The following is a 10910-nucleotide window of genomic DNA, read 5'->3' on the forward strand; positions in this document are numbered from 1 at the left end:
CCTCTCATTCTCCAGCCTCTCTCTCTCGCGTTCCCTTTCTCTTTCTCTCTCTCGCTCTCGCTCCCTTTCTATCTTCTCCCTCTCAATTCTCTCTCTCTCCCTCTCCCTGGCTCTCTCCCTCTCCCGTTCTCTCTCTCGCTCCAGTCTTTCCCTCTCCACTCGTTCCCGCTCCCTCTCCCGGTTTCTCTCCCTTTCTCGCTCCCTCTCCAGCCTCTCCCGGTCCCAGTCTCGGTCCCGGTCCCTGTCTCTTCCCCTCTCACGCTGCCTCTCCCTCTCCCTCTCCCACTCCCTCTCCCTCCGACCTGCTCCGTTGCCACAGTCTAACTGGTTGTTGTTGGAGGGGGCCGTCATGGTACATTCAGTGTTGGTGGAGGAGGCTGTTTCGGTGGGCCGGTCAGTTCCGGTACAGGTCCCAGTCCCGACACTAACACTCCCACGTTCATCACTAGAAGCCGTCCCGTCTGATATAGTCGCCGGGGGACGGGGCAGGCGCTCCGCACTGCAGCTACGGTCGCCAGGGCAACGGCGAGAGAGAGGAGGTGCGCGGGGCAGGGTGGTCCTCGTGCCCACAGACTTCATGGCAAATTCCTGCTCTCCTGCCACCCCACTGCCAACACTGCCCATAGTGGGGTCAAAGGTCAGGGATTAGAGGTTAGGAGTCAGGATTGGGGAGGGTCACAGATACATTTGGAAGTAGTGTGGGTCATCACAACCTAATGCAGGTAGTGGGGGCACACACACTAGAGGAACACAGAAAAATGAAAGAAGTTATACAAGATTGTAATTGCATAATGACTAGTTATACAATAACAGATGCAGAATAGTTGACAACCCACATATGGGGCAGCGTGATCCTTCCACCATGATTTAATAAATAAATAAATAGATTTAAAAAAAAAAAAAGGTCAGTTCACTAAATCTGGACAACTATGAATAAACTGATGAAATAAATAAAATAAAATAAAATGTGAAAATAAGACTTGGTCTTCCCACGAGAGAAGGAATCACACAATTACTGTCTGTTTACTGTGTATACACACGTGTACTGCGAAAATACTAATATGGAACTCTATTTTGTTTGGACAAGCTTCAAAATGAGGATGAGAAAGTTTTTTCACTTTTTATAAGGATGAAACACAAGCTGCATTACCATATGAAAACGCAGATTATTTGTTTGTTTTTCCTTTGGTGGAATACACTGTACATCGAGCGCAACTCAAAACATCACTCTTGCAGAGAGCATATCAATTAAGTTCATTTTTCACACATTTATCAATAGATTGGCTTTATCGCCTCTGTTTTGCTCAAGTACTTCCTCATTCTACAGGCCAACATGCTGTACATCCCTTCCAACATGCGTGTCAGTAAAATTACCAAAGGAGGAGATAGCATGACCTATTAGAGATTTAGAATTATGGAAGTGCGGTATAAAAAGCTATATCCACTATTCACAGATAAAGAACATAGAACATTATATCGATTCATGTTTTACAGCTCAACAGCTGATGTGTACTTGCATCCAGATTTGGATTGGAAGTAATACAGCAGTACTCACAAATACATTAAGTGCAAATATGAAGAACTGGATGAAGTGGGTCAGAATTCCCTTCACAGAACTTAGAATTAAGTTTTTGTAACTTACAGTATATTGGGTCCCATGGTGGTGAAGTGGTTTGCACTCCCGATTCACAGTGGGAATAACCTCAGTATGAACCTGGACTGAGGAGCCTATTTCATGAAGAGTTTGCATGTTCTCCCGGTTTGTGGGTTTTCTTTCAGTACTCTTCCTCCCACAGACCAAAAACATGTGTTTCTGGTTATTAGCTGTTTTTGACTTGCCTTGGATGATTGCGTGTGACTGTGTGATTCAGTAATTGACCTGTGACAGAATGGCAACTTGTCCAGAACATTCACCCATATATGCATTGGATTGACTTTAGAACTGACATCTCTAACTTGGGTTAAGCTGTTTCGAAAATGGTAGGATGGATGGATGGATTGTAACTTAAATGGCTCAGGCCAGAAACACAAGCATAATGTGCCCAACAAACCATAAACTCCCAAAACACAGCATAAACTAAAGCAGTAAATAATTTAGCAAAGGGCATCCACATCATCCTTGTTACTGACTCGAAAAATCTAAATCTCAACCACAAATCTACTCAAAACAATGATCTACCATTTATGTGCAATCACTCTATTTTGCACTAAATGCTATTTTATACATTATTTTATATCGTGTACTTACTATTCATATTTATTCGGTTTTATCTTACCTTTGATTCTTGATTCCTATGCACTGCTGTCTACATTTGAGGTGTTTCGTTTCTTTTCGTTTCGTTATATGTGTATGCTTTGGTTTTTATTGTCAGCTGGACAAAGCTGGCACCTGCAAAGACCAAAGGCTGTGATAATATGATTATATCCTAATTGGTTGGTCAATATTCTCATAAAAGCCTGATTTAAACAAGCAAATAAACAGGGGACTGTTCAGATACACCTTCTCAGTGATGCCTTGCATCAAAATGTATTTTGACACAACTATTGTTTGAGTATTTTCTCAGGTGAATGGGTGTTTCATGAAACAAAACAAAATGTGCATATAATGATTGCAGGCAAATTTGGAGGTATACCAGAACGGGAGTCTTTGTCCCATAGCTCATATAGCCCTGCTCAAAAACGTGGATTTCTAAATAGTTTGTTATCTAGTGAATTCATACTACTTTCACCTCAATTATGAGACACCAATTTATCAAATATGTACCTGTTTGGGCTGTGGAAGGAATCTCAAGTACCTATATGGAGTGTGTGTGTGTGTGTGTGTGTGTGTGTGTGTGTGTGTGTGTGTGTGTGTGTGTGTGTGTGTGTGTGTGTGTGTGTGTGTGTGTGTGTGTGTGTGTGTGTGTGTGTGCACAGCTGCTGTCACTTGCAATGTATTGAACTGTTTTGCTTCTGTTATGTTTCTTCTATATCGGTGAGGAATGGACTCACCGACGGTGGAGGAAACAACAACACCACCATCTGAATCCCAACTTGGAAATTTCCTTGTGGTTTCACAAGCATCTCTTTAAGTTTGTGTGCTGCACGTCACCCAGCTTTTCCTCTTTAGCACAACGGGGCAGTTCAACATCACTAAAAGCGAAGCAAACGAAAGCAACCACAAAAAAAAAAAAAAAAAAAAAAAACCTGAATCCGAAACCAGATGCAAAGCCTTCATGACAGTGGCTGTTATAATGCAGAGCTCTGTTCATTGAAAAGTCTGCCAATGTATGTAGGACAGTGGGAGGCTTAGATGTATGCTGTGCAAGTATGTATGGTGTTGTATTTGTATTCATGTAACCTATTTGCAGCTGGTTCCCACATAATCGTATCAATGTCACCAAATTCATATAGAGGTATTACCTTCATATAGATAGATAGATAGATAGATAGATAGATAGATAGTTAGATAGATAGATAGATAGATAGATAGATAGATAGATAGATAGATAGATAGATAGATAGATAGATAGATAGATAGATAGATAGATAGATAGATAGACAGAGACGCAGTCAAGCCAGTGCACCTCCCCTCCTCAGCCCATTTACTAGAGGTTCACTTCCACTTGGGTGAATAGTAGTAGTAGTAAAATCCACTGGCTAGCTATGTGCTCCTCTGCCTCATTCCCCTCCCCTCACGACTCCCTCTCTCTCCCTTTTCTCTGCATCCCTGGGCGGCAAGGGCGGCTTTAGCAGCATCCGCATCAAGCCCTGAATCGACTGCGCTCCCAAACAATTACTCGCTAGGCCTGAGCCCCCCCTCCTCCCAAAATAATAATAAAAAAAAAAAAGAGAGAAGAAAAAGAAAAGGGGGAAAAAAAAGATCCCTCACGATCCCCACCGATCCGAAACAAACACATCCAGATGGAAATGCACAGCGCCATTGACATTGACGACGTATCATGCAGCAGCTTTGATTTACCGATTGTAGCATCCTGGCGGTCCATCGTCAAAGGCTACTCACTATTCTGCAGCTTGGCGGCTCGTAAGATGGCAGCTCCAGTAAACAATATTGTCACAAGACAAGCCACGTCAGTCCCGGTCGGCCGTGGCTCTCTGTTAGTCCGCGCCGACGCCGCGGGTCGGCAATATCAGGGATGCTGTCTTCGACCGCTGTCAGCGTCGGATGCTGATGATGGAGTCGGTCGGTTAATACGCGCATCAGCTGAGAGACACACACCCACCTCTGGTCCCGCCCCTCGGGCTGCACGATACAAACGCCCCCTTTTGGCATCCATCCAGTGCTCTGCTCTCCCCAGGGAATAGTTATATGATGTGCAGGCCCCGGGGTGGACGGGTGGATGGATGGTATGGGTGTACTATGCTGGACACTCCGGCATGGTGGTTCTCTGGGACGCTTGCTCAGTTTCAATAAAGGTCACGTGATACACAGGTTAGTCCAGAAAAAAAAACCCAAAACATGGTCAAAGCTTAAAAATCACCTCAGTTGACATGTGGCCACTTTCAACTATTCATCCACCCATAACTTCGTTCCATTATTCATTCTATGCTTCCATCCATCCATCCATCCATCCATCCATCCATCCATCCATCCATACATCCATACATACATCCATCCATACATACATCCATACATCCACCCGTCCAGGGAGCAAACAGCTGGCTAAGCCCAAAACAACTTGAATATCCATAAAAACAGAACCTCACGGTCATCTATATGCCGCCATTACCTTCTATATGTCCATTGTCAGAGGAAACCAGAGTCTTCTATGCTGGTTAAAGGAAGAACAAACAAGCTTGACCCAGATAAGCCAATGCATGCAGGTTCTTACAATGAGACAACCACAATAACCACCGTTACACTGTGCCACCGTGGCACCTGATCTGAAGTATTTTCAATATGAACTATTACTTCAACACCTACGTAGGAACCCCATGCCTATGATCAAACCATGGTACTATAAAGACTAACATGTTTGAGAACACGTTATGAATATGGAGCACATCTGCAATGACATTGTTGCCATCTATATTTGTTTTTATTTCCACCCAATGTCACTCCAGCATTCAGTGCTGTCAAGATAAATGTTGGTGTTTCTCTGTATTCACCAACATTTCAGCAGCTTTACAATTAGTGCTGGGTGCAGGTGCCACACAGACACTTGTTAACTTGGCTCATTGTGGGAACAATGTATATGAGAGTGTTCAAGAAAAGAAAAATACAAGATGCAAGCCTACAACTAAACCAGTGATCAGGAAGACAGATTACATTTCATCCCCCAGACTGTCTTTATGATCATCTGCACCAGGTCACATCCATAAACTGTGATCACAGATATAAATAGGAAACTGTTGTAAAGAAAGGTTAAGATAACTGAAATGAGTGAATTACGCTGCATAATTGACAGATTCTTTCAAACAAATTATTTGACAGCTAACCTTGCTCATAACTGCAGAATGCCACCAGCTCTGAGCTTAGTTCTGCTGAAGCTTTTGCCTAATGAAAGGGAGTTTTTCCTTTACACCATTTCCTGTGTTTGCTAATGTGGGTAATTTGGGTATTTCTCTGAAAAGGTGCTGTGAGATGAGTGTACTGGTATTTCTTCCAAATACTACATGTGATAACAGTAGGTGAATTGTGTGAACAAGAGGAAACACTACAGAATAAAACACCACCTACGTAATGAAATAAAGAGAAACGAGAAAGAGAAAGAGCAATATTAGTTGCGTTATCAACACATGTAGCCTATAAGTTCTCACTCTCAGAACAGAAAGCTTTCCAATATCCCTGTTTCCACTCAAATTGACAGTATCTACTCCTTGAACTATACAGCAGGTTGAACTTGAACCTGAATAAAATGAGTTTAAATACTGAACTTCCCAAATATAAGGAGGCGTGTTTAATCAAAAGGAAAGTGAGAGTGATTTTAGGACTTCATAAAGATCAACTCTCTAAGCCACATAAACAACTCAACAACTGCTCGAGAAAACACAAACCTTTGTGCCCACAATCTTTTCTAATAAATGTTATAACTTTTAATTCCTTCCACTTAATCTAATCCGATGTGATCATAACCTCACTCTCACCCAACCTTTTTTATATTTGCTTCAGGTTTTGTTTATTCCAGATCAAATATATTGCCTAGCAGGATATATTCATACACAATGAGTTTATTTATGCACCCAGTTCAGAGCAATAGGGGAATCGCATTGACTTCAACACATAGGTTTTTGTTCATGATTATACTTTTGAATCGCCTAACCATCGTTTAATGACACCTACATACGTTGATAGAGATATTTGGACTATTTTTTTCTACACGTTACTGGCCTAGATCAAGTATATCATATGGCCCCCGGGCCCCAAACTGGCTCATCAACCAGTCCAATGCTGCCAGCAGAATGACCATACTTGAGTGCAAAACCCCCCCCCAAAAAAACATTAGTAATGCAGTAGAGAAATCTCGCAGCCCTATTAGTTTCAGAACTATCCTATGAGCATACCAAGGCAATGATGAAAAGGAAATACCTTATACTGGGAAGAAAATGCTATAGAAACAGGCTCAGAGATGATGGCTTTCTGCTGCTTTGGTTGGTGTTGGTGGAGAGAAAGACAGAAAAGTGTAGGACAGAGAGCAACAAACAAACAAACAAACACGTTGACCCCGGAATGCAAGCTAACTACATGAAGACTTGATGGTGGCAGAAGGCACAGATAACAAACTTGTAGCTCCACTGTCAGAGATCCTGCAGCAATTATAGAGAGGAGAGAGCACAGACTGCAGGATGCAGAATGTTAGTGACATGGAATGGTGTCATCATCTCACTCCCCATACATCCGCATGTCATATCCATAGTGGCATATTAATGTATGGAGAGCAAGACGGGAGAGGCCTGGTTTCCCCAACTACTTAAACTGAGAGCAACGTATATAGAAATTGGTTCAGAGTGACTTGAACCAGCACTGATATTAAAAGTAGAGACCTTGTTAGCCTTCTCTGTTTGAAATTATTGCTGGTGAGAGGGCATTAAAACCAACTCTTGTCTCATTCTGAAGACATTTCTATTTACTGGTCTGCGCCAGTTGGCTCCTGATTAGATTTACAATCTTGGTTTTGGAAATGCTTACCAATAAGAATAAGAATAAGAATAAGAATAAGAATAAGAATAAGAATAAGAATAAGAATAAGAATAAGAATAAGAATAAGAATAAGAATAAGAATAAAAATAAGAATAAGAATAAGAATAAGAATAAGAATAAGAATAAGAATAAGAATAAGAATAAGAATACCTGCATGATTAAAAGCTGATCATTGACTGGGTTTAATAAATATGATGCATTTTGTTACCTTTCAAAACAACAGGACTGTACAGTAGTGGTGTTTCACAATCTCTGTTTCTCTATCGACAAAAATAACCCGATAGATATCGATGTATCTAAATCTGAAGTGAAATTATTTTAAATTGCTTGACTGAACACCAGAGGGCGCTGGAGTCTATTTGCTTGCTTTCACTGAGTCTCACAGCAGCAATATTGCAAAGCAGTCTGGAAAGAGTTCTGAACTTCAATCACTGAGCCTTGATCCGATACTAAGCTTCTCCTCGCCACCAGGGAATGCTGTGGTATTGCTTTTTGTTTTTTTTACAGAAATTTAGACGCAAGCTCGTTCCACATTTTGTTTCATGTGGATATTTTTTGTCTGTCTGTAAAGGAAACATTGTTATCCAACAACCTATGAACACACAGTTTGTGAACATTAAGAGGTATATAAACTAATCATAGAATACACTTGAACCATGAACATTGAGTTTTATTTAAAGTTATACAGTCAGCATCAACTCAAGTTATTACTGGCGTTTGTGTTTTCACAGAGATTGTGTGGAGTTTTCCTGACGACTGTGGTGATAGTCTGGGTCCTTCTCAAATAAATGTGTATTTTGTGATTTGAACTTGTCAGTAGGTGTGATTGTGTGCGATTGTTTTACTCCCTGTATTTGATATGTGTTGGACATGTCATGACCAGGGTTCTTAGTTTATAGGGATTTTTACGCAGTAAAATATCTTTTTTTTTTTATGCAATGATTTAGTGTCTTTGGTTGTCTCACTATGCTTTGCTCAAATTGAAACACTGAAGTTGACTGTAACATTGGCTTTACGCACACCCCTACTGTTGGAAGGTCATGCAGTTCTGAGTGAGCATGTGTCTTTGCGAAATGCTTTAGTTCTACATGCTAATGTTGGGTTATAAAAGCAGCAACATGTTGCCAAAGCTCCCTCAAGCTGACAAAACCAACACCTTCTTCACCATCAGCGTGTTTATCTCTGCTGAAATTGGACAAGATGTCTGTCATCCACACTGAAAACCTGAATACTCTGGGCAGGAGCCTCTGTATCATCACAGGAGCCTCAAAAGGGTTTGGGAGGGCACTGACTCACCAAGTAAGCAATCAATACTAGAAAGAGAAGCATCAGAGACAGAGAGAAAACAATGACCAAATGGCTTGTGCTTTTCCAGGTTGTCTATTTGCTGCAGCCCGGCTCCGTCCTCCTGCTGGTTGCTCGCTCTGGGATTCTGCTGCAGGAGCTGAGGATGGAGCTGCAAAGCTTCTGTGAGGAGCAGCAGCTGCTAATTCAGTGCATCACAGCTGATCTGAGCACAAAAGATGGAGTGAATGAAACAGTGACAGTAGCAAGACAGCAGGCTGTAAATGAGCCGGATCACGTGCTTCTCATTAACAATGCTGGTAAGAGCTGTCGTTGTGTGAGCTCGTTTGAATTTCACTGATTTTGTTTTGATGAATAGAAGTCACACTTTTTCCCCACCTTGTCTGTCCTCCGCTCGCAGGCTCATTGGGTGAAATTTCCAGCTTTGTTAATTTCACTGATCCTGGGATAGTGAGTTCTTACATGGCATTCAACGTGAGCTCAGCTCTGGCATTGACAGCAGGAATCCTCCAGGCGTTTCCAAGCAGACCAGGCCTGCGATGGACTGTGGTCAATGTCTCGTCACTGTACGCTCTGGAGGCCTCATCGTCCTGGGTGTTGTACTGCACCGCCAAAGCGGCTCGGAAAATGATGTTCAAGGTGCTGGCTGAGGATGAACCAAATGTCAAAGTACTTAGTTACTCCCCAGGTATACATTGCTCGTTCCAAAAACTGGCCAGCCGGCTCGTTATTTCTCTGTTTTGACACTGCAACCCCACAAAACAAAAGGATTTTAACAGTACAGTTCAGTTACACATTTGTTTAATGTTGGAAGCAGATATTGATAGTGAATAATTCAGGAAACCCTACATTTTCAGGTATTTCTTTTATTTCAGAGTCATTTGACAACATTCTTCCAAGAAAGGCTCATGTCAAAGCTGAGCTGTTAAATTCAATCACTATAAGTAGATAGACAGAGAGCTTTTATTCTGCAGGGTAAAAAGGGAATATTTGTTTTCATACTTTACATATTAAACCAAAGTAAGGATCCAGTGTAAAACAGCATACAACAGCTCAAAAGAAAAAAAAAATTGCAGCTCCTTATGTAACCACTGCATGTAATGCTCTGTAAGATAAACAACATATAATAGAATCCTAACTTGTCTCTGCTTTCCTGCAGGTCCTATGGACACAGAGATGCAGGAGGACATTCAAAGGATAACAGGTGTCAGTCATCATCTCTTTCCTTGTAAAGAGTCTGCAGCCAAACTGATGAAATTGCTCCTGGAAAATGACTTTCCTTCAGGCAAACACATTGACTTCTTTGAAGTCCAAAGTTAAGTTGTTTATCTAACTGTGAAGAATACTTTTGTTCATATCCTGCCAATCATTGCATTTTCTTTTAGATAAATGTGACGTCAATTAAAATAATTGACATTAATTGATGTTACTTTGTATTTACAAAAAATGGACTCAAGTCTTGAGTTAATCAATACAATCTGAATGTTAGATGATTAATCAATGACAAAAAAAAACATTTACAGTGAAGTCCCAAACTGTGAACTATTCAAATCTGCTCTTTCTTTTTTTTCTTCTGTCTTTCAACACGTTGCATGTTTAATGTTGATGTTGAAAACCTTTTTGCTGTAGATTTTGGATGTTAAAACATAATACAATACAAAATGTTATAGCATCACTATACTATTGTAAATTCATTTTAGAATAAAAATAGTGGTGCATTCAGAAGGCTGACATTTCTGTGCATCTGTTATTCATTTCTTTCATCACAGTTGTGGAGCTGCTGTTTTCTCACTTGAACCTTCTCGCCAGAGTTTGCTTGCTTTCATATCAGTTAAAACCATTTTCGTTTCTATTGCTTTTTCATTAAACCCCTGTTTGCGGGAAGACTTAACTCACTCCGCCTCATTGCAACATGAAAGATGTCCGACTATAAGTCACAATACATTTGTATTGATGTACCTGTGGTCCTTTATTCAATCATGAGATATAGATAGCCTTGCACAGCTGTGTTTTACCATTTTAAATCAGTTGTTTTGTTATTCTCCTCATTGACATAGATTCAGAAATCATTTTCTTTAAAGAAGTGCTAACATTTAGATTATAGACCATCTTCCTCTAATTTATGAATCCATCTTCAGATGAAATTATTGGGAATATAACTTTTTTGATTGATGGTTCAAGACGATGGAATCACTTAATCTTGCACAGTAGAAAAATGTTATGTTCACGTTATATCAACGTCCGTTCTGGGACAAATAAAAGTGATGCAGGAGTTAGATTTCCAAATAAAAAGGTATTTTTTAAAATCAAGTAAATAAGACAAACTAATCAACAAAATGCAAACAGCTTACCAATAATTGCACACTACCTTATACAAACTGTGAAATCGGTACAACATTTTCTATAGATCTATTTTTGGCATGCTGGCAAATGCAAGAAGAATTCAGCGAACCTCTGATCACAA

General features: G+C 40.7%; 1 protein-coding gene across 1 annotated transcript; it reads left to right on the forward strand.

The window, feature by feature from the left end:
- Positions 1 to 8341: 8341 nt before the first annotated feature.
- Positions 8342 to 9766, forward strand: LOC308132800 (sepiapterin reductase-like; the record flags this gene model as incomplete). The annotated part of the gene is made up of 4 exons (XM_080499984.1): positions 8342 to 8440; positions 8517 to 8745; positions 8847 to 9134; positions 9606 to 9766. 4 exons carry the CDS (start codon positions 8342 to 8344, stop codon positions 9764 to 9766), a joined length of 777 nt encoding a protein of 258 aa, XP_080356110.1.
- Between the last annotated feature and the right edge of the window lie 1144 nt (positions 9767 to 10910).

Source organism: Blennius ocellaris (assembly GCF_963422515.1).
Source record: "Blennius ocellaris genome assembly, chromosome: 7".
NCBI lineage: Eukaryota > Metazoa > Chordata > Actinopteri > Blenniiformes > Blenniidae > Blennius > Blennius ocellaris.